The sequence below is a fragment of the Brachyhypopomus gauderio genome, unplaced genomic scaffold (assembly GCF_052324685.1).
Source record: "Brachyhypopomus gauderio isolate BG-103 unplaced genomic scaffold, BGAUD_0.2 sc151, whole genome shotgun sequence".
Classification (NCBI taxonomy): domain Eukaryota; kingdom Metazoa; phylum Chordata; class Actinopteri; order Gymnotiformes; family Hypopomidae; genus Brachyhypopomus; species Brachyhypopomus gauderio.
Window position 1 is genome coordinate 71,420 of NW_027506972.1, and position 24,776 is coordinate 96,195.

The 24,776-nt window shown below is 41.7% G+C and overlaps 2 protein-coding genes across 3 annotated transcripts; one reads left to right on the top strand and one right to left on the bottom strand.

Annotated features, from left to right (window-relative positions):
* The first annotated feature begins 5 nt into the window (after positions 1-5).
* hmgcl (3-hydroxy-3-methylglutaryl-CoA lyase) lies at positions 6-15,389 on the top strand. 2 transcript variants are annotated; one of them, XM_076994553.1, is made up of 8 exons: positions 6-359; positions 700-783; positions 2,273-2,380; positions 2,966-3,061; positions 3,632-3,780; positions 4,311-4,563; positions 4,861-4,986; positions 5,307-15,389. In XM_076994553.1, exons 1-8 carry the CDS (start codon positions 336-338, stop codon positions 5,406-5,408), a joined length of 942 nt encoding a protein of 313 aa, XP_076850668.1. In that variant the 5' UTR covers positions 6-335; the 3' UTR covers positions 5,409-15,389. The 2 variants fall into 2 exon arrangements, with proteins under 2 accessions (XP_076850668.1, XP_076850666.1); XM_076994551.1 differs by having other exon boundaries at positions 6-279.
* Positions 14,978-18,682, bottom strand: gjb3 (gap junction protein beta 3). The gene is made up of 2 exons (XM_076994554.1): positions 18,526-18,682; positions 14,978-17,192 (listed from the first exon to the last, which is right to left on the bottom strand). The coding sequence occupies exon 2, from the start codon at positions 16,990-16,992 to the stop codon at positions 16,129-16,131; it is 864 nt and encodes a 287-aa protein (XP_076850669.1). The 5' UTR covers positions 16,993-17,192; positions 18,526-18,682; the 3' UTR covers positions 14,978-16,128.
* Positions 18,683-24,776: the final 6,094 nt, after the last annotated feature.

A 24,776-nucleotide genomic window follows, 5' to 3' on the forward strand; every position in this document is an offset into this window, starting at 1 on the left:
GCCAGCCCGTCCCTGGGGTTTGGGTGCGCTCGCGGTGTCGGGCGCCATTGTGACGTCACCGCCGACGCAGGCTTCGATTCACTGTGACGACTCGGTTCGAGCTTCGACGCGTCGACGCGTCGGTGTCGGCACGTCTTTTGCGTAAACATCCACGTGACGGACGCGTCAGGAACGAACATGGCGACCGCGATGATGAGGCTCGTCCAGCGTTCATTCGTCCCCGGCGCGGGTCGGCGCGGTCTCGCCTCCAATCCTGGTGCCACCGCCGTAGCTAAAGCAGTGAGTTGGTGTGGTTTGATTCCCGGGACGTGAGGCTGACTAAGATAGTGCGCTTCATGTTCGAGTGCCTGAATTTGGAGGTACTGTGGCCAGACGACGTTACGTTATCTATGCCAGGAAACGGAGTCGCTCCACCGAATAAAAGTTATTTCTGAACGCGAACTAAAGCTTTCTATTCGTGTTCTTCCGCCGACGTTACCATATCGAAGAGTTTTGCCAATATTGTTTCGAATTTTTTTTATGGGGTTGTCATTAATGCTTCCGCGTCGTCCTTCCAGAAATATATATATATATATATATATATATATATATATATATATATATATATATATATATATATATATATATGTATGTATGTATGTATGTATGTATGTGTGTGTGTGTGTGTGTGTGTGTGTGTGTATGTGTGTGTTTTCATAGGTCAGTTTGTGTGGTACGAAGCCACTTCCAGAAAAAGTGAAGATAGTTGAAGTGGGACCCAGAGATGGACTACAGAACGAGAAGGTTAAACAGGCTTCTGGGTTTAGTTTTGCTAGTTTTGTAGTTTACCTGAGTAAGAAATGGGCCCCCACCATCGTCTCATGTATTTTCTTGATCCATAAACACAAATCATATTCATGTTTATGAAATATATTTATTATAATTCATAATATTAATAATTTGTGTATTCAAGAAGGCCAAACAGATTTTATGTTGCCTGTGCACATAAATTAAGCCTAGCTCTTTTGTGAGTTTTATTCTTCTTCTAGAAGGTTAAAAATGTGTAATATTTATACAGTATAGAACTGTAGTGTTGTCAGTTGTGTTGTATTATGCAGTGGTTATGCACACTTAGGTGCTCTTATGCAGTAGGGGAGACCAGGTATGGTTGTAACATGGGGAGAGTTGTAACACCATCAGTTCCACCAATCACGTATAAGATAGGAGTCATATGATCATTCCAGTGTTTACCCAATTCTCCCTGATCCCACAAGGTGAATATCAAGGCTGTAAACAGGCACATGCAGATTCCATAGAGAAAAAACTGATTTTGAGATGAGAAAGTAAATATAGTCAAGACTATATTTTGTTTAGTACTTGTACTATTGCAGATAAAACCATATGAATTATATTACATTAAACTGTAGTTTCTCAGGTAAATTGTGATGCATTTTTCCCGTTAATTTCAAATCACCTTGCTAATACAGCTAGTTAAACCGTGGCTGACATGGGTGGGGTGGGTTGTAACCGCTTTACAGCCATCACCTTACATACAACTAAGAAAACTTTCTTGATTCTAATAATTTTACAGAATGCCTAGACAGTGGAAAAGAAAGACTGACAGAGGTGTGCCTGCAAATGTTTTTTTTTTAAGCATTTGATGAGATCACAAACAAGGGCAAGTCAGTCAGATCAGTTGCGAAGGCACATGGTATCTGCCAACACACACACACACATTGACATTGTTTATTATTTGACCTACATGTTCTTTACACAGGTACATTGTATTAGTGTTCATTAAGCATACATATTGTTAAATACATTTGTTCTAGTACACTAATTTACACACCCACACACCTGAACAAAACTGAAAGTGGATATGAGTTACACAGAGAGAGACATTTTTCTGGATTGTTATTTTATTATATTATTCCAAAAACCTATTTTTGAAGCATATTGCATGGTGTGGCCTCTGTTTTTGCTTCTTTTGTCTATTGTTACAACTTAGCCCAGCATGTGTTACAACCTACCCCACTACCGGGTGGAACACCATATATTTGACATCAAGTCACGAGGGCTGTGTTATTTGAATTGAGTTTTGAATTGGTGCCATTTGTAGTAAACAAATGTGTGTACTTTTTATAAAGGTTTGAGAACTCTAGCTCAAAAATTCAGTGAGTTACAAGTTCTGACGCAAAAAGTGTTACAACCATACCCGGTCTCCCCTACTTGATCATAATCCACTGAGATTAAATTTCAGTACAGCCATAATAATAATTTTATTATCTACCAGACCATTGTCCCGGCTGAGGTGAAAATCCGTCTGATTGACATGTTGTCTGAGGCGGGACTTCCTGTCATCGAGGCCACAAGTTTTGTCTCTCCTAAATGGGTCCCACAGGTAAGGTGCTGCATGTCACTCTGATTGTTTGATTGCACGTAGGTCAGAATAGTGTTTTGTGGGTTCAAGTGTTTCCGCTGTACCAGCGTGTTCATGTCTTACATAAAAGGTGCTGATTTATTTTCTGAATTATATGCTGCACCAGTGAGTGAACTCAGCCATTGTCTCTCTTAAGAGACTCAAGCATGTTCAATCTTGGCTGAAGTTTGGTGCTCATCACATGGACAAACCAAAAGAGTTTGAGTTTGTTGGTGAGATGAAATAAGATGAGGTGAAGCCTGCAGGCTCAATTAGACTCTCAAACGTGGACCAGTGAGGAACAAAGAATGAGTTTAAAATATGAAGTCAAACAAATAGAGTAGCTGCAGGAGGTTTAAGTCTGTTAGCTGTTGACCTTAACTGTAAATATAAGTATAAAATCTTTTGGATTCAATAAATTGGAAGAGTAGCACTTGATCATCAGTGTTCCAATCCAGTGGAAAAACACAGTTGTGTGTGAATTTGAATATCAGGAAGCTACAGCGTTATGTTGACAGGTTCTAGACAGCAAAGCACGCGTAGCCATGTTCCTTGTTTCTCCAACAGATGGCTGATCAAGAGGAAGTGATGTCAGGGATCCACAGGAAGCCCGGGGTGACCTACCCAGTGCTCACACCCAACCTGAAGGGCTACCGAGCTGCAGTAAGATTCAAGTTTTATAAGTCCCCATGCACTGGGATGTTTGGAAAATGTAAAATAATAATAAAATATTATTTAATAGACTTTAAAAATAGTAATAATAAGACATATATATATATAATACATGATTAGCAGTCACTGCATGTAATTCCTTGTTAGGAAAATTGTTTATCTAATAATTTTGTTTATATGCAAACATTTTTTTCTTCTGGGCTACGTGAGCATAGATGATATTATGCTGTTGTCCAACCTCTCTCTCTCTCTCTCTCTCTCTCTCTATCACTGTCCATCTCTCTCTCTCTCTCTCTCTCTCTCTCTCTATCACTGTCCATCTCTCTCTCTCTTTCTCTCTCTCTCTCTCTCTATCACTGTCCATCTCTCTCTCTCTCTCTCTCTCTCTATCACTGTCCATCTCTCTCTCTCTCTCTCTCTCTCTCTCTCTCTCTCTCTATCACTGTCCATCTCTCTCTCTCTATCACTGTCCATCTCTCTCTCTCTCTCTCTCTCTCTCTCTCTCTCTCTCTCTCTATCACTGTCCATCTCTCTCTCTCTCTCTCTCTCTCTCTCTCTCAGGTTAAGGCTGGAGCGAAGGAGGTAGCGATATTTGGTGCTGCCTCTGAGCTCTTCAGTCAGAGGAACATTAACTGCTCAGTGGAGGAGAGCCTAGAGAGGTTTGAAGAGGTGATGAAGGCAGCCATGCAGGAGGGCGTCGCCGTGCGGGGGTAAGACCCCTCCCACTCCACATTCTAACCCCACCCACTCCAAGGAATCACCCACCTCTCATGCCTCACATTTATATCTACATGTCACTTTTCATATTAGTTTATTAGTTACTGAATAATTGCAAGGAAGTGTGCATTGATTAGGAATGTGATTGGTGTGATGGGTTCCTGAAGTTGCTTGATTTTATTGTTGGTTTTTTACTCTGTCCTCTGATCATTTAAATAATGTATAGTAGATCCTGTGGTTGTAACAACACAATAGTGCTGATGCTGAACCCCTCAACATATTGGTTCTGTTACTAGCCGGGCCGCCCAATGGAGGATGGGTTCCCTTTTGAGTCTTGGGTCTCCCAAGGCCTAAGGGGGTTTAATACAACTAAGGGGGTTTTCTTTGTAACTGTCGCCCCTGGCTTGCTCTTTAGGGGTTTGGACCCATGAGTTTGTAAATTTGCTTTGTGACAACATATGTTATAAAACTTTGACGAGTTTGACGCTATTTGTACAGTATGTGCGTTTGGTTCTGGGTCCAGATACGTGTCTTGTGTCCTGGGCTGCCCGTACGAAGGCAGTGTGTCCCCGTCCCGAGTGGCGGAGGTGGCCCGCCGTCTCTACTCCATGGGCTGCTATGAGGTCTCGCTGGGGGACACGGTGGGCGTGGGCACGCCGGGTGGCATGGCAGAGATGCTGCAGGCCGTGACCAGGGAGGTGCCGGTCCACGCCCTGGCTGTGCACTGCCACGACACCTACGGCCAGGCGCTGGCCAACATCCTGGTGGCCCTGCAGGTCAGACACACAGCAGCACATCAACACACCCTTGTACGAGAGCATCCACACTCTCACGTGAGCTCACACTTGTAATTGCATTATGGGTAATTGCATGGGTAGTTTCCTGTGCCTTTGCCACCAAAAGTGACTTTTATGTGTGTAAAAATCAGTTCAACCTGGTTTATCATAGATGTCGTCTGTTTAAAATGGTCACTAAGCATTTCTTCCTATTTATTATATATTTTTAATATTGTTTTATTCACCGAGTTGGCCGTGTCTCTGTCCTGCATGTCTGTGGCTGGTGTAATGAGTCAGAATGGCGTGAGTGTTGTGGACGCTTCAGTGGCTGGACTGGGAGGCTGCCCATACGCCCAGGGGGCTTCTGGGAATGTTGCTACCGAAGACGTCGTGTACATGCTTCATGGACTGGGCATACACACGGTGAGTATGCCCAGTTGTTGTTGAAGTTGCCTGGTCAAGCCTCAGAGACGATGTGACGTGTGACACCTGTTTAATTGAATGGCCACTTCACTGAGTCTCCAACTGGAGCAGAAAGACACGTGGACACAGTCTGGGGAGAACAGCTGTGCACATGTGGCCTTGGGCTCAATCTGTCTGTTAAGACTTTCCACAGAAAGCTGTTTTTAGTCATCATTTAATCTTGTTAATCTTGTAATGCGCCTTGGTGTGAGTAATGTGTGTGTGATTTATGTGTGTGTGTGTGTGTGTGTGTGTGTGTGTGTGTGTGTGTGTGCGTGTAGGGAGTGGATCTACCTAAATTGATGGACGCTGGCTCATACATCTGCCGTTCTCTAAACAGAAGAACCAATTCCAAAGTAGCCCAGGCCTCCTGTAAACTGTGATGTGTGTGTGTGTGTGTGTGTGTGTGTGTGTGTGTATTTCTTTCTTCTTCCTTCTTCCTCTTCTTGGGAGTGGACAGGAATGACTGTTGACATACATGTAGAAACAACGCTAACTCCTGCCCACTGTATTTTATGTCTGTACCAAAGACCTCAGACACAAGGCGCTTTGTCCTACAGATGAACGTTTTTCCAAATTTCCCTCTTGGTTTCAAGCCAAGAATATATAGTTGCTGAGTTCAGGGAGGTGGCTCGGCTGTTCTGGGCTCTTCGTTCTGGTGGTGCCGTGCAGCAGGAAACAGCCATCCTGTTCTCTTTGATGTTGGACCTGAAGGAAACTGTTAGTCGTCTGGGTTGTAGCTTGTTTTTGGGAAAAAAACCAAAACAGCAGTACTGTTGGAGGACATTGCTGCCCTGTAATTATACACACACACACACACACACACACACACACACACACACACACACACACACACCCGATCTCTGTTTAACAGGAAAGTGCTTATGAAGACTGTTTCTCGTCCAGAGAGCTCAGACATGACAAACTGTGAGTGTGTGTTTGTGTCGAGCTGTTCGTGGCTGGTGTGAACACCTCGGTGAGTGAACCTCGTGCTCCACAGTCCCGTGCCAGTTTTGCCTGTGACTGATCTGTTAGTCCTTCTACTTAAATATTGTGTTTTGGGAGCGGCGCGGCTCAAACAATCACCGGGACACGTGAGGCAGAATTCCCATGACAGAGGAGGATCCGAGTTCGGAGTCAGTTCTGCCTGACGGTGGGATGGTGCGGGTCTTGGGTGGGCATTGAGAGGGCTGACTTGGGATCAGTCAGGCTAGAAGCTTTCAGATGAAGTGGCACGCAGAACCCTGATAGGACCCAGTAATGCTAGTCACATGACCTCATGTCCAGGAGTGCCCATCAGTCTAATTTACTGAATTTGGAGTTAAATGTCACAACCTCTGCAAAAATAGACCAATGTGCTCAACATTGCCAAGATACAACCATAACAAACAGAATTTTCATGGCTTCTGATGCAGTGACGTCAGCTTCCTGCGAACCCCGAAGCACGAAGACCACACCAGCGTGATTACAAATGCTCCCTCACGGTTCCAGAGGGTAGCGCACGATTCTGTCTCGCACACGTAATAAAATATTTGTACAAATATAATCTTGAAATTCTGGTCTATCACTGGTGTCGTGGAAATTCTCCGTTACAAAGGGAGACGTTTGACAGTTTGATGTTTCACGTATTTTTCTGTAGTGGAAGGGCGGTTGAGTTTTACGAGGAATTCCGAATGATTGAGAATGCCTCATGGCCTCTAGCTGGATGTGTGATTTCTGATTGGCTGGAGAGGTTTAACAGTGCTGGACTCCATCATTCTGATTGGTTTTCCCCGTGTGAAGGACGTCTGTGAGGTTATTGCTCTCTGAGAAGACGGGGTACACAGGTGTACACAGGGATGCAGTGTTTCCATGTAACTGGGAGGGATTCTAACAACATGAACATTGAACTTTTATTATGCTTAATTAAAATGTTATATTTAATGTCAGAATTGTTATAAAAAGGTTTTAAAAGAAAATTGTTAATAAATTGTTTGTGTAGTATGTTAGATGCTGCTAACATTGACAGTGACAGTTTATTGAGTAATCTAATAAAAACGGAGATAATGTGAAGTCTGGTGTCTTAATAAATGCAGCAGTGTGTTCTGATGGTGTGTAAGGGCCTCAGAACAAGCAGGAAGGTGCAGGAGCTTTGATCTTCCGCTCCCTCCTCTTCTCACGCTGGACTTCCTGACTCTGGCGGTGATTACATTGCAATCACAAGTTTCCTGCTTTGATTGCTTGATGTCCAAACTGAATCCAAGCCAGGAGCCCAGATCTGCTTGTGTAGTGTGTTCTTTACAACCCCAGTGCATGTTGGTTGAGATGCTTTTTATTTAGTCCAGATCATCACTCTACATGGAATCACATGTTTGTTTGTTTGTTTGTTTGTTTTTGTTTGTTAAAGCGGTCGGGTCTCCCTGAGTTTGCATCCACGTGGTAGCTAGCTCGGTCCTCTACAGCACATCTACAGGACATTTAGAGGAAGTCACTCATTATGGACATGAATGTCATAGCTGTCAGTTATATCTTTGAAATATTCTTGTTCTGGGGAACAGAATGCATGTGCAACATAAATTTGTAATTATGGAAAAGTTGGTGATTTAAATGGAGGAGGTGGTAAGGTGTGTGTGTAAAGTCAACACTGTTTATCTTCGGGGTCACAACACTAACACTGACCTTGACCCTAACACCGCTGGGACGACCTTGGTGGTAACATTCAACATTCTGTTTTTATCTTTCAGTCTGGTATTTTTTAGACGATGATTACTGCCGTTTTATTAACCTAATTTACTGTCAAGAGGTATGCTTGTTTCAGCACTGTGTGTTGATCTGTGTGGATCCCCGGGATCTTAGCCTTGTTATTCACCACACTGTTTCGCCTGTGTGTGTTTATTCATAAGGGCATTTACAGTGCAAGTGTGCATCACCCATCACTTGAGGTTTTGTCTCCTGTTTCTTGCATGTTCTTACAAGCTGGTTGTGAGTTCTTATAGGTTGCCAAAGCAACCTCCTTCCAAAGCAGATTCCTGCTGTGTTTGTCATGCTTGGCAACAGTATACTGCACGCGGTCCATGTTTTTGCTGTATCTCATATCAGCCATGCAGGAGATCGGTGGAAATGATGGAACATCTGTGACGTGAGCTGGATTAGAAGATTAGGAATGTGGACTGGATTGGGCAAAATTGCAGGTTATTCTGATTCAGTGCTCATAGTCATCGATGCCCCATTACCACACAGTTCCAGTAAGTCCTACTAATATAACCTGGAGTCATGACAATGACTCAAGTGAGATTAATTATTTAATTAATTATTAACTCTTTTATCTACTTAATTAACCCCACCCTCTTATTAGATCTCTTACTCAACGGTGCACATCAAAGGTGCACTTAGCTACCCCAGGGTACATTCTGTAACTTAAAAGGTACAACCTATCCCACACCGCTATAGCAACAATACAATGCTTCTTGTATTCCTGCTCCCATCAGACAATAGAGGGAAACCACTTCTGAAGAGCCACAGAAAGCCCTTTTACTGGGCTGGGTGTCCTGATTGGAATCACACTAGTGGTTGGAGTGGTTTTGGTTATCTAGGCTTGAGCGCTTAAATTCTTGGGGGGGGGGGGGACTGGACTGGTTTAGCGCGTTCTCTGCGCCAAACCATTCAGATTAATTTTGTTATGGAGCACTGGGACCAGGAGAAACTGCACAGGACAAAGTGGCGGTTCTCCAACACAGGGCGTTCCTCGTCCCTGCCCAACACAGGTACTCCAACACGACATGAAATCCACTGGTTCTCCCACGCTTAGACTAAGGCAGCCGATCTGGCCTGACCTGCTCCTGTTTAACTGTCTCATGCTTACTTACACCGATTATGAGTGTTTTGCTACGGTGGCCCTGAAAGTCCATCGCGCTTGAATGTAAAAACACGCTGGTAATACGCGAAGCAAATTCATCAAAATGACAACGAGTGCGCTACATTTCAGAAACACAACACAACGGAAGTGTTTATGGACAGATTATTTTATGCAGGGACTAAGTTTTTAGCCATAAACAATTGTATTGTACAGTGTCTCATTACATTGAACATAAATAGTAAAGCTCTTTTAAATGTAGCTAGGTAGGTAATTGAGCCTGAAAAAGATTTAAGTCTTAGTTTTCGTCTAAACAGCTAGTTGGTTATCTAGTTCCATTTAAAGAGCTTTACTAATTCTGTCCAGTTGTGCCAAATTCCCCTCGTTTGCACACAAATAAAGACGCTACAGATGATATTCAGGAGTATTATTTCAACACCCTTGTTGAACATAGAGACGTGCTTTATATGGAATAGCCTATACATCCATATGTCAACAAAATTTAAAAATACATTAATTAATTATAAGATGTGATTTTAACTTGGTAAATTGAGCACTCTAGATAATTAGACACAATTGGGGGATATTTGGCAAAAATCAGGTTGTACGTAAGATGTAGCTATAAGATGTAAGGTTGTCAGTAATGATGAGGAACAAAGTAATACTGCAAAGTCCTGTGGTCAGAGGTGAACTTTGATATAGCAAATATGTTACTGCTCCAGTATGGAAGAAAATCTCACCAGACTTTGAATTTGTATTTGAAGCATTGAATTTGTAGCTCTGAATTTTTTTGCACCGAAATTATGCATCTGAATTTTGTTGCTTTTGAATTTAATGCTTGAACTTTTATTATTTATGGTTAATAAAATACAATGAAAAAAAATTCAAGCAGGGTAATCATGTTGTTTTAGAACTGTCTCTGTGGGGTAATGGTTAGTGAAGAGGGCTTAAAACAAAATGGACCTTGGTTTGATTCCACTGACTATCTATGTATGTATGTATGTATGTATGTAATACAATTATAATAACAATTTGCTTGACAGTCACAGGCATCAAACCAAGGTCCATTTTGTTTGAAGCCCTCTTTGCTAACCATTACCCCATGGAGACAGTTCTAAAACAACATCATTACCCTGCTTAATGAAGACAGCTCAGAAAGAAAACTACTTGCCTGGTAATAAACGAATGTAATGATTTTATGATAAATATAATATCATAAGCGCACACACACTACTTTTTATTGAACAGAGACACAGACTCAGGGAGAATTTGTCAGGGACTGCCAATTTACCTAATCTCCATGTTTTTTTACTGTGGGAGGAAACCCACGCAGACACAGGGAGAACATGGAAACTCCACTCAGATAGGGACTTGAACCCAAGACCCCAGTGCTGAGAGGCAAATGTGCTAACCACCAAGCCACCGTGTTGCTTTAGTGTTTTAGTTTGGAGCAAAAGGGACTAAAGAATTAAAAACAGTATGAACACACTTCAGTTCCTATGCTGATAGATTCTGGATATTTCCCAGTTACCCATTACTTATGTAGGTAAATCAGTACAATGTAATATATTCCTTTAAGGTAGCACCAAAAAAGGTGCAAGCAACAAAGAGCCAAACCAGGAGTCGCAACTGTTACGTGTTTCCTTAACGTTAGTTAATTATTGTTAATGTGTTACTTCATGTGTTGTTCATGGTAACTAATGCATTACTTCACGTTAGTAAGTAAACACTTAATGTAAAGTGTTATCAAAACATTTAACACCCATGGATCAGTGTGTCTTTGTTTGGATATAGATAATGCTGTGCTATTTGCTGTGATGGATAACTAAAGATTAGTCCTTATTTACGCACAGAAACGGAAATGGCAAATATCATCTGTAGCGTCTTTATATGCGTAAATTCATTCATCGTAATGAGAGCCTGTTTGTGAGGGGATTTATGATTCACTGTCCAGGAAGCTCAATCAGACTTTGACATGTTGTTCATTCCCGTATCTGTGTGTCTGCCCCTCAGCAGAGCCATATAGAGAGAGTCGCCACAACAGAAGTTCAAAATGCTTGATGGTCACGTGATTCACGGAGGCTTCAGATAGTTCTAGGAAGTTCAGTTTGAGCACATAAACACAGAGACAGAACTGCGATTTGAGGATTATTGTGAACATATATCGACCAACTTTAGGCTAATGTTAGAGCACATTGCTGTTTAATGCTTTGATTGTTTTATAATTGTTATATATTACGTTCATTTATATATTTAGAGGGACAGGAAAGGGTGAGAAATTCAGATTAGATTAATTTTCTGACATGAACATATCTTTAAATCATGGTGATTTCTGTAATCCCATAGTATTGGGCACCTAAGTAATCTAAATGACTAATGTACATTTTCTGACAGAAGGAAAATTTTCTTTGACTTCATTGTGCAGAAATATGCTTTAAGAGGGTACATTAAAACACATTACATTTACATCCTGACAGTATATGACATTAAAATACATTGATAAATTATATATATCTTGTCTTTTTAATACACACTTATTTACAGCAATTAATTCATTAAATAAATCTCTAATAATCTCAAATATGAATATCATGTCAAGCAGTTTTTCTGTGTCCTTTCCTCCGTGTTGTTAGTGTAGTGTCCACCATGGTTTGCTGTGCTGCATGGAGATGCTCCAATTGATCAGAGAAAGGAGCAAAAATTTATGGTTTCCCCACTGATACTGAGAAGAGAAAAAAAATGGTCTCAACTAAGCAGGAGCAATCTTACCCTCACTAAAGATTACAACAGCAAATATATGAGAGGTAATCATCAAACACTGCATTTGAACTTTTCACAATAAACACACTATTGGAAAGCTTAATGCCTGATTTATTAAAATACAGAATAGTGAACAAAAAAAAAAAAAATCAAAGACTGCAGACAGACTCGGGTGCAGGGTGAGGGTGCTATCTAGTTGCAGGCTCCATTGAATCCCCTATGGTTCTTTGGCTTAAAGAGAGAGAGGAGAAAAAGACAGGAGAAAATGATTATTATGAGTATTGATGTGATATGAATTTGAACTTGTTGCACATCCTTGGTTGTTTTTTATATGTGTAATGAGTGTATACGTATCCAGTAAGTGTTCTCTAATACTGTGTATTCACCCACTATGGGATATGTATATGGGTAGACAAAACTGAGTTGTCATGTGTGAGGAGTAAACTCACATCACTCTGCAGGCACATTTTGAGGCAGACCAGTTCATCAAAACCAAACAGGGCAAGACTAGGCTGAGAGCAGATGCTGTTCCCACCATTTTTTGCATCGCCCCGCACTCAGAAAGAGGAAGCCCCCTGCACTACGATGCACCACTGGACCTGTAAAGACAGGGCCCACAGCTGCTGATCACAGCTATAGTGTTGACACAGGTATAAGTATGAACTCCTAATAATTATATTATTTTGTTAAGTGATACTCCAAAATGGATATCCTCATTTTACCTCCTCGACCCAACACACTCTACAATCACACTCAAATGTTATATTTAACCAATACTAGCTACCCCGCAAAAACATCGCGTTTAGGTGAAATGGCATTAAGAGAGGAATTTACTATTAATAGGCTGTCAGTCGTTAATGTGAAATCTCACTAACCGTATTCGCGTTGTCTTAGCATAGATTTAGTTCCCTAAATCTGCTTATTAAGAGGTGGATAATTCACTAAAATGCTTTAATGCACATTTTAATGCACATGTTAATTTGATTCTGATGTCCTTATAATACACAATCAGATTTTTTAAGCGTACTAACCTGTAAAAGTGTATCACAGATGGTCCACTGCTCCAGTTTGACTGCGCTGCTCGTATTTGCTGCTAACTTCCGGGAACTATTGACAGGCTTCACGATCCGCCATTGCTGTAAAAAACTGGTCCATTGGAGTGAACGGAGATGTCGCGACTCTCTCTCTATAGGGATCTGCCCCTCAGGTACAATTTTTCTAAAGAGCTAAATGCTTTTAAATGTAGCTAGCTTGGCATTTAGACAGAAAATAAGGCTTAAAAACCCTGATAAAGATCCCATTTAACTTAGTTTATGAGTTTTACTATTTAAGTTATGTTCAACGTAATGAGTAATGACTATAACACTAAAAACCACAAACCGTAAAAAAAAAAACTGACAAAAACTGACCGTCTGACAAAAAACAAGAACACTCTGTCATACGCGAACGTACGGGGGGGGGGGGGGAGTGTAAAATGGACACAGCAAAAGAAAAAAAACCGACGGATTTTAAGTGTGCAGAAACAGTCTAAATACTAACCTTGAACTAACCTAGTGAAAACCGAGACATTGATTTTTTTTTTTTTTTGCCGGGACCGAATATTAAAAAGAAGGAAAACCGGGACAGGTGGCAACACTAGTTCCTACAGAAACACTTCCGTTGCGTTGTGGCTGGATTTGCACTTTCTGAAATGCAGTGCACTCGTTGTCATTTTAATTAATTTGCTTCACGTATTAGCAGCGTGTTTTTCCGTTGCAGCGCGATGGACTTTCGGGGCCACCGTATTTTGCTCTGTCAGGTGTTCACGAAGGTGACGTTTGCTCGAGAGTTTTTACATTAATAGTGACTAAGAAAATAAGGAAAATTTTGTATTTCTCGAGCGGTCTAAAAATACAACCACTACAAGGAACTATTATATCGCGATTCAGTGGAAAAACATCCTCAAGGAAATGAATGTGTAGTGTCCTCCATCAGATTAGCGTTTACTTTCAAATGTCATTGTACTAAAGTAAAGACGACAGACATGAACGAAGTGCAACGATTCTGAACAGTGCTTCTATCACCCAAAGATTTTGGCTTGAGCTTGCTACATTTTTAGTGATTTATTATTTAAATGAATAAATAATACAAATTATGGCACCTAATGTCTGAATCTTAAATAAATGTGACAATATCGCATATACTGCGCAGCCTGACTAACATATCGTATTTCATCTTGTAGTTGACGAGTTATGTGCTGTCGAGCTCTGAGGAGACGTCGCGACGTTAAAAGAACAAACAACGGAAACATTAAACTCGCCAACAGGATAAACCCAGAAATTGTTAGTGATTCATGGGTTTATTAAGAGATCTTGGGGTAAACGAACTCTGCGTTGTGGTTCTTTTGTTACAGTAGTTAAAAGTCGTTTTGACACTAAGCTACCTTAATCAAATATCCCCACAGGCTTTTCACCAAACACTCGAACTATCTTAACTTCTGGGTAACAGGAGGTCCACAGAATTCACTTCACCTGAAGCTATTTAATAGATCAATCTAAGTACCTATTTAATAATTGAAGGGAATAAATGTGCTTGTTCTCGACACCAGTTCTGGACAGCAAGTCAGTTTACAGTTTAATTAGATTTACATTCATGATCTTTAAAAGAAAAGATAAATGTCATTTTTTTCTACCGAAAGGTCATATGTGGGTTATGCTGGCTGTAACATTTATCATAGTTACAGCTGGTGTGTAAAAATGTAACACTTGTTTTCGTTGTTTTTTTTTTTTTTAGCATTCCCTAAATCTAGTTCAATTTTGCCATATAAATGAACACCTCAGTTTTCAGATGTGGAATATTCACCTGGGTTTTGTGCAGTGAAGTCATATCACATTTGCCTGGTTAGTTGACTCTAAATAGGGATTTAATCAAAGACGTCAGGTCTGAAAGGGCAGTGTAGCAGTGTCATGTTCTGTGTTTAACTCTACACACAATGCTTTGAGGTTATACACTGCTCAAAAAAATAAAGGGAACACTTAAACAACACAATGTAACTCAAGTCATCCACACTTCGTGTTTAGATAGGAAGCAACACTGATTGTGAATCAATTTCAACTGCTCTTGTGCAAATGGAATAGACAACAGGTAGAAATGAGAGATTTTCAACTGATTCCAAAGATTTTTATTAATTGAGATATAGGATGTGTTATTTTAGTGTTCCCATTATTTTTTGAGCAGTATAGATTTATATTTACTCAAAAGCTTAACTGCTTGGACCCCAGTTTCTTTAGTTCAGTTCTTCATTTAGGATCCATTTTAGCAGATGCCTCAGAGTGTAGTATACTTTCACTGCTTCTACACAAAGATACGGGTACCCGAGTCCAATTTTAGAATATTTTTTATTTGTATAAAAATATATATACACCAGCATGCTGAAAAAATGCTTTGGTGTGATCGCATTTGTAGCCACATGCCAGAACCTTGATCCGTAAGAAACACTCTCCAGACGGGTAAAGTTCCAATCTCTTTAAGCCTGACTACACCACAACTCAGCATTCAGTGGGCCTTCAGTCCTGTGTCTCGGTCAAATCTCTAGTGCCCTGACTTAACACAGCTCACATCATCACAGCCCACCACACTCCCCTGACAAAAACTTAATGATGAAAAAGAACCACAGATGTGTTCTTTACAGCTGGTACATCACACAATTGAACCATTAGTAGGCCACTGACTCTGTAAAGATCTTCTGTGAGCCCAGTACACTACACAAGCAGTGGAAAAGTTTCTGTTCTGATCTGGAATTCGAAAAAACCCAACACAGCTGTTCTCAGATCAGGCACTGGGCAGCCACTGTTGGTCTCCTGTTATGTAACAGTCACCTAAAACTGCATAAAGTCTGAACTTTACAGTAAACAAGCTGCTTCTTCTGTGAATCTCAACCCTGCATTTTAATTACATATTTGTATTGTAGTGCATAAAACAAAGTTCATTATTTCCATGATCTGATCAGTTCTCTCTCTTTTCTGTTTCATTCAGTCTTTCCCCATTGTTTCTCTTTCATGTGTCTTTGAATCAATACTTTTATAGGAACTAGGTCCTAATAATTATTTATATGGTTCAAGTTAACTTGAAAACTGCTTCTCACTATATACCAGTTTCATTCTAAATTTTAGAACATAAATGTTCTGGTATCATTTGACAGCCCAGTGAAAGGAAGACATTTGTGTTCAATACCTGAAAAACTTTACAGTCTCTTACAAAATGCAGATGCAAAGGACTGGTTGATTTTGAGGTATGATGATGTATGTTGTTCAGAACAGAAGGCAAAGAAAGCGGGAACAGCACAACTTTTTGAGCTACATTTTCGGTAAGACTTTAAGCGATAGTTATAGTTTATTTAGTTGGTATTTTTCAGGAGTGTCTGAGCAGGGGAAAGGCTAAGCAGCACTGTTGCCCTCCAGGATGAAACTGACCGCTCCGTCTGTTTGGTCTGGAGTCCTTGTCCTTTCTCTCGTGCCTCGGAGTTCGTCGTCCTAGGTCAGGCTCAGGTTGGGTGCGGAGGCCCTTAGGAACACGCTGGCCTTGTAGCCCGGGTGGAGATGGTCCTTCAGCTTGCTCTTGTCTTCGGGCTCGCGCGGGCCCTTGTGGTCCAGCTCGTGCATGGGCAGCGTGCAGCTGCTGTCCTGGTCACGGTACTGCGGGTGGTGGTACACGACCATGCCGCGATCCCGGTTCCTTCGCAAGCGCTTGGCGCAGGCCGCGATGCGCTTGAAGACCAGGTAGATGATCTCACAGACACTCAGAACGATGCAGAGGGCCGAGGCACCCACCATGAAGTAGGTGAAGACCCTCTTCTCCATAGGCCGGCCGATGTAGCAGTCCACCTGGTTGGGGCAGGGGTAGATGTTGCACTTGACGAGCCGCGGCAGGTAGAAGCTGTCGTAGATATGGTGGAGGATGTAGAGGAAGGCTATCTCGATGATGGTCTTGGCGAACAGGCTGATGAGGTAGGTCCACCACAGGCCGCCGTGCTTCTTGCCCGTGTCGTCGTACAGCTTGGCGTCGGCGCCGTGCTTGGCCCGGTACCTGCGCTCGCGCTCGTCCCTGTACTTGACGTGCATGACGACCATCAGTGACGGGCACGTGACGAAGATGAGCTGCAGCGCCCACAGGCGGATGTGTGAGATGGGGAAGAAGTGGTCGTAGCACACGTTGGGGCAACCCGGCTGCTTGATGTTGCAGTCGAAGTCTCGCTGGTCGTCTCCCCACACGCGCTCGGCCGCCACCACGTACACCAGCACGCGGAACACGAACACCACAGACAGCCAGATGCGTCCAAAGGCCGTCGAGTACCTGTTCACCCCGCTGAGCAGGGCCTGGAACGTCTTCCAGTCCATGACTATGACCAGAAAGACTCTCTATCCGTCTCTCACTCTATTCCCTACTATCACTTGTTGCCCTTCTCTCTCTCCTCACTATCTATCTATCTGTCTGTCTGTCTGTCTGTCTGTCACTGTCTGTGTGTCTGTGTACCCTCCCAGTCTCTATGTTTCTTGCTTTGCGTTTGTCTTCTTATGGACAGTGTCAGCATGGCTACCTGGGAAGACAGAAGCAGAAGTAGACATGAGGAAACGAAGACAGACCAGTACGACACACCTGCGTCCCAGGCTGAGCCCAGGGCAGGTGCAGCCTTGTTCGGCCATGATCACTGGAGGCGTTATGACACCGAGGCTTCAACACTCAAACCCAACAAAGAGAACAACACTCTTACTCCAGATTCCTAAATATCTCTGTTACATGGGGAAAACACAAACACTAATCTGGATTGCTTGTGTTGAAGCTGAAAACACGTGTGTGTTTTTTAAATATGAGATAGCTATACTAGAGCTATAGGAGAGCTAGATTAACAGTAATGGCAAATCTGTGAATTAAAATGATCAAATGCATCACTGGACAAACGCCTCGGGATGGAACACGTTCTAGAACATTCCAGGGGGGTTAAACAGCACGTCTCAAGAGTTTCACAACATTTATATACAGTGCAGGTGTAGGCATTCCTATGTTGTGTCTCTTAAGTGGCTATCTTTGAAAATAAACCTTGTCAATAAACTTGTCAATCAACCTCAGCACTATGTTTCTTAAAAAAAAAAAAAAACACTGAAAAAATGTTCCCAAACACACTGTGGCAGAACAAGACGCAGAATAATTTTATTTAATTATTAATTAAATGAAACGATACATAAATTATTAGTTTATGCTTATATTAAAATTTTTTATAACTATCATATGTAATAGGTAAATTATTTAGCGCTTTAATTAATTACATTAATAAATACAGTATATAAAATGTAAAAAATTTAAATGTATACAGTAAATGCTTTAACAGGGGTCTGCACACAGCACCGTTTTGGCGAGGTTTTAACCGGTTTCGTTATGTTGACAGGTTCGTTTCAAGCACGTGTGGAACTGGGTGCACGCGGGTGGGGTTCTGACCCGAGAGGTTCGGGTGTCCCGTGTAACTCTCACTTCTGCCTGTAATAACCGCACAGGTTTCGGCTGTGGCAGGAAGAACACCAGGACGACCACTAAACTAGGACCAGTTTAACACAGTTCGCACTCCGGACTGCCTCAAATCCTAAATAATCTTCAGTCATATACAAAATGTTGGACCTGGCTTGGTTCTCCAGGAAAAAAACAAAGTCCTCTACGTTTCGGCAAAAGACAAAACATACCACTGTTTGATTATCGAAACATACAACTAAACTTCGACATTCGTGTAAATCGGTGTGTAAATCATGTGGCTAAATACGTTTTACGTTTTGCTGAAAGCGACTGAGATTGACAAAAACATTTCGTCTCATGTTCCATATGCTTCTATTAAAAGTGATGAACATCAGATCTCTGCATATATAGGAAAGGTTATTACTTACTTAATTCCAGTCCATTTTGTTCTGTACAGCTCCTAAAAGTTTTGTTACTCACTTATTGATCTGAATTAACCAAAATGTTGTCATTCAAAGTTTCGGACAGTCTTTCCACGATACTTTAGAAAAGGATAACTATCTCTTTGGGCGGGGCCAGTGCGCGGCCAGGGCGTGGCTGCTTCTGTGACATATGGCGACACGTCACATCAAATGAGATACGTCCAGAAATTAAGAGGTTTCTCTGATCAATTCTCAAATGGAAAACAAAACAGTATTTGATAATTGTGCACAAATGACGTCTGGAAGTTGTATCAAAGTGGCAATATAAACATTAAAAAGGGCAAATTATTTTTGGGCTTTAACAAGTAACAAACAAATTTGAGTAACAAATTGTGTTTCCCAATGTGTGAACCGTGTTTCAGCAGTGTTCTCAAAAATAGTCTTTATAACCATTTAGATAAAACCTGAGGTGGTATGTTTTAATCACTGTGACCTCAAACGTCCTGTCTGGAATGTTAATTGTAAGGAAACTGTTTCGCAATCTCTATTCTCCCGCCAACGTTTGTGCCTGTATCTGTCAAAACTTGCCCCAGACACGCAAGAAGCCGCACCTAAAGAATAACAGTCTTTGAGATTTCATCTAGTGGTTGATTTAAAAAAGGTTGCTTGGAAACCTGTTATTGTGTAATGATTGTTAAGTAAAGTAAAGGGTCCTCTGAATCGGACAGGTGCAAAGGTTCAGTTTTCACCATTTCGGGTGTGTTTGCCAGAACCGGTTTCCAACATCGCTTTGTGCTCATGGTATGGTGTCCACATGTGTAGTGCTGGACATACAGACTCCAAGTGTTTAAAGCAGGGGTGACAGTGAGGTACCAGTGAGGTACCAGTGAGGTACCAGACCCCTACCCATTCATGTGCCTCAGATTATGTTGTCAACATGTCACCTTTTGTTGTCTGTGGGAGTATTGCACAAGCACTGCAATGTAATATTTTATGTAATGTAATATAATATTTTGTACTGAACTGAATAGAATGATCTTGACCAAGAAACCACCAGTGTTCAGCTTTTCACTGACATTAGTGATCCCTGTCATAATGAAATGAAGTGTTAATTAACCCTTTATTCCCCACTTTGATGAAGCTGCATTATCTTCACTGTGGCTTGAATCTTTCACCTTTTGCCAGTTACTATGTAGCAACAGACATGACAATGCCCTCTCAGTACAACACAGCTGTATAATGGACTCATATAAAGGCAGGCCAGACAAAGCTTCTTTGAATTAGCCTCCAGAAAAAAGACACCCCTTCTCTGGCTATGCAACAGGAGAAACCTGACGTATTCACTGATGTCTGTAATGGTCATAGTCAAAGAAGTTTGCCTTTTGCAACTCTGCTTACACAACACCTATCATTCTTTTTTTTTAATGTAAAATGCCTTTCACTGTTCAATGAGCTCAGACTGTTTTGACTCTGTTCAGGTGTGGAAGGAAGATGACAGAGCCCTAAACCCTTCCGTATGGTACAAAGAACGCTTTATGGAACACGTATCATTCTACAGTGTCCTGGAACTTTAAAAAGGTCAAACACAATCTCATACTGTGAGAAGATCAGATACTGGTATTCTTTATGAGACTTAGAGAAAACAGAAGATCTTTACCCAACATCAGCAAAGTCATGCAATAAAATTAGTTATCGGGACCCTAAGAACCTAAACGCTGAGATGTTTAGTGCTTTGAGATGTCTTGCACCTGTTGTGGTTACTTTTTTAGTATTTTTTTGCATAACCATTTTCCTCAACACAAAGCTTGTGTGATTTTTAAAAATCTCGGCCCAGACCCATAGATGGATCTCAGCCATTACCACATTTCACTTTATATAGCTTGAAGCACATACAGACATTTTCTTGGCTTGCACATGGATTGGGTACATGGAGTTCTCATCTTTCATTTTAACATGTTCTTAGCCGGCTCTTGGGCTTTAACAGATGTATGGGCAGATGTATGGGCAGATGTATGGGTGTATGGGGACGAGGAGGATCCCACGTCTCTCAGGTCATCGGTGTGCAGGTGCATAACCAACAGAAGCCCCTACAGAACATGAGGAACGTGTAATTACACTGTAGTGTCGGTGTGTAGGAAGAACATGAGAAGGTGATCTCTCTCTTACTGCAAGTGAAGCATTTAGAGTAATGGACAACAAGCAAGCAGAACAGGAACTGGATTAAAGAGAAATGGATTAAATAACTGGATTAAAGAGAAATGGATTAAATAACTGGATTAAAGAGAAATGGATTAAATAACTGGATTAAAGGGAGAAACGGATTAATGAACTAGATTAATGTGAGAAAAAAATGTGACTAAAAAATCGCACATGGAGACAGAAACACTGACTACACACAGGAGACTAAACCAAACCTGGTTACCACCTGGCGTGTAGCCGTCTGCAGCCCAGACAGGTGTGTACGTCCTGGGCATCACTGCTCAGTGTCAGGCTGCAGAAGGACCTCAGACTCTTCTGCTCTCTCCTTCATGTAGGTCTCCAGCAGGCTGGGTGACAGAGTGCTACTGGAGCACCATGTCCCTCCTCCTGACCTCTGACCTCCTCCCGACCTCTGACCTCCTCCCGACCTGAGCCACTAGACCTCTGACCTCCTCACGACTGAGACGCCAGTGCTCTGACGTGCATGAGCAAAGGCAGTAAAGTGTAGTTACCGTGCAGGTAAAGGTGACCACACAGGTAAGGGCAGAATTGGTTGAGCCTTGACGTGACACACAGCAGTTCTCTCCTTGTTATGCTGTAGTTGCACTCTGGAATGTTAATTGTCTGTGCCTCATATAGCCAAACACAGACAGCAGCGAACACACACGCAACCTTCTTGTTGCACTGGAATGCAAATCTCCTCACCGGTGTGATTCAGTGCAGCGTTCTGGTGATACTGGCACGTCTTCGCCAGGACCAGCAACTCTTCCCAGTCTCCCCAGTGCCCCCTCAGCTGGCTGGATCTGCCTGTCAGGCGGCCGGTGTGAAGCAGGCTCCTGCCCCAGGCTACTGCCTTGAAGTCAGTGATTAACGACAGAAAGGTGGAGGGCAACTAAACAATACACACATCATAGCGACAGGAACACTTTCTGCACAAGATAGTCTTAACAAAAAGGGAAAGTTGAGGCTAACTAATGCAAATCAAATGCGCACATATGGACATAAATCAACTATTTAGAACAACACGTTAACATTTAATTAATTAACGGATTAATTAATTAATTTAAATAATGTAATTACAGTGCAGACAGGGGGCGATGCTCTTGTAGTCCCTGCTGCAGCTGCTCCATGACCCACAATGTCCCAACACTGCTTGTCCAGACTTGTCCATTCCAGTAAGGGAGACGCTTTGTACCTTTAGGGTTTGTCTGGAAATATGTGCAGTATGTATTTGTCTTTGTCAAAGACAAGGAGTGCCCTTAAGAAATTAAATTAATGAATGAACAAAAACTGGTTTCTGCCGGTCTAATTAGAAATCTTTGATCAAGAAAAAAATGAACCCTGGAGTCACTGAAAATCAGAAGGTGAGGTTAGATACTTGTGGTACCAAACACTGTGATGAGATCATTAAATAGGAAATTGTATTTGCTTCAACAGAAAACATGAGGGTGGACTGAACGAGTGAGAGAGGGATATGGAAGGAGGAGAGAGCAGAAAGACACAGAATTAGAGTCGCACAGCGAGACAGAGAGACAGAAGGGAGGAGATTTTAGCTGTTAAAACTTGTCTGGTTGGCTGGGACAGTAAGTCTCTATACTGCTTGTCTACACATGCATTAGGAACACAACCTGATCTTTTCATCTCCAACTGAAAGTGATGATAAAAAAAATGGGAAGAGTGAAAGCACACCTGTGATCAGGTGAGGGAATGTTCCATATGTTACAGTGCTGGCCAAAAGTATTGGCACCCCTGTTATCTGTCAGATAATACTAAATTTCTTCCAGAAAATGATTGCAAACACAAATGCTTTGGTAGTAATATCTTCATTTATTTTGCTTGTAATGAAAAAACACAAAAGAGAATGAAAAAAAAAGTCAAATCGATTATCATTTTATACAAAACTCCAAAAATGGGCCGGACAAAAGTATTGGCACCCTCAGTCTAATACTTGGTAGCACAACCTTTCGACAAAATAACTGTGAACAACCGTGTCCAGTAACCATCAGTGAGTTTCTTACAATGCTCTGCTGGAATTTGAGACCATTCTTCTTTGGCAAACTGCTCCAGGTCCCTGAGATTTGAAGGGTGCCTTCTCCAAACTGCCATTTTGAGATCTCTCCAGGTGTTCTATGGGATTTAGGTCTGTACTCATTGCTGGCCACTTTAGAAGTCTTCAATGCTCTCTCTCAAACCATTTTCTAGTGCTTTTTGAAGTGTGTTTTGGGTCATTGCTGGAAGACCCATGACCTCTGAGGGAGACCCAGCTTTCTCACACTGGGCCCTACATTATGCTGCCAAATTGGTTGGTAGTCTTCAGACTTCATAATGTCATGCACACGGTCAAGCAGTCCAGTGCCAGAGGCAGCAAAGCAACCCCAAAACATCAGGGAACCTCCACCATGTTTGACTGTAGGGACCATGTTCTTTTCTTTGAAGGCCTCATTGTAGACACAGGAACATTCAGGTCTTTGGAGATGGACTTGTAGCCGTGAGATTGCCCATGCTTCCTCACAATTTTGCTTCTCAAGTCTTCAGACAGTTCTTTGGTCTTCTTTCTTTTCTCCATGCTCAATGTGGTACACACAAGGACACAGGACAGAGGAGGAGTCAACTTTAATCCATTTTAACTGGCTGCAAGTGTGACTCAGTTATTGCCACCACCTGTTATGTCCCACAGGTAAGTAACAGGTGCTGTTAATTACACAAATTAGAGAAGCATCACATGATTTTTCAAAGGGTGCCAATACCTTTGTCCACCCCCTATGTTTGATGTGGAATTATATCCAATTTGGCTTTTTGACAATTCTTTTTGTGGCTTTCTATTGAAGACAAACTAAATGAACATTTTAATATCAAAGCATTTGTAATTGCAATCATTTTCTGGGAGATATCTGAGATATCTACTATTCTAATCATGTCAGTCTTGGGGACAAGACTGGGGCATATGTGTGGTTATTTTGGGGTGGGCGTCCACCTGATAGGGGCAATGCCAATCCAAATATCTCCAGCTTACACCTGCCATGCCATGGTTGGCTACACCTGTAGTCGATTGCAGAGAGGTCTCTAGAATATGCTCGTTAACTTCTGCTGGTTCATTACGACCTTTCTGTTCTTCTACTGAACATTCTGAACCTGAACATTCTGAACCTTAATGATGATATTTCAAGAGAATGATGGCAGAGTCTCCTGTGGGTTTGCAACCCTAATCCCATGGTTTCACAGTACAAACAACTAGGATTGGAAATGCCTTTTAAAAATTTGGTTAGCATGTCATTGTAATGTTCCAGTCAGACTCTTTCATAACATTTATCTAGAATCAAACATGTCATCCCTTCCTTATGGTAAATCAGCACATGAAATACCAAATAAAACCAATGAACCATAAATGGGGAATATTTGCAATTTATGTTTTGTTGTAGTGGCTGAATACATTTAAGTAAGTAAATGCAGTATTCTGGTGAATAAAGAACTCATCGTGACTGTGTCTTTCTGCCTCATTCTTCACATATTTTGTTCTGCCTAAAGCTTTCTGGTTTTTTCAGAATTACAAGTTTGGCAACAAGAAGTGATAGTGATGCAGTCATATGTGACCTGTGAATCTCTCCAGTGTGGGACTAATCAAAACCATTTCAGTTTCAGGTTTAAACAGGTTTTTAAAAATTGGCACATAAACCTTAATCACAGGTTTACTCAAAATGTCTCCATTGTGTTATATTTCCTGAACTGGGAGACAAACGTCCACTTGATCCTCAAAAAGGCTCAACAAAATATGTTGCTTCCTGCACAACCAAGGACCTAAGGACTACAGGAAGAGCGGAGTCTGTTCTACACAGCAGTGGTCCGTCTGTCACGTGCACGTTGATCAGCGTGGTTTGGAGAAGCCACTAAACAGGACAGGACAGTGCGGACAGTAGAGAATATCACCACCCCAGGATGGACCGGGAAGTAATGACAGAACATTACAGGAAGTTATTACACATCAGACACACAACCTCTGTCATCTCCAAACGGAGGATCGGTTTGTTTCCTTGTGTCGTCACTCTCACATTGTTCACCAG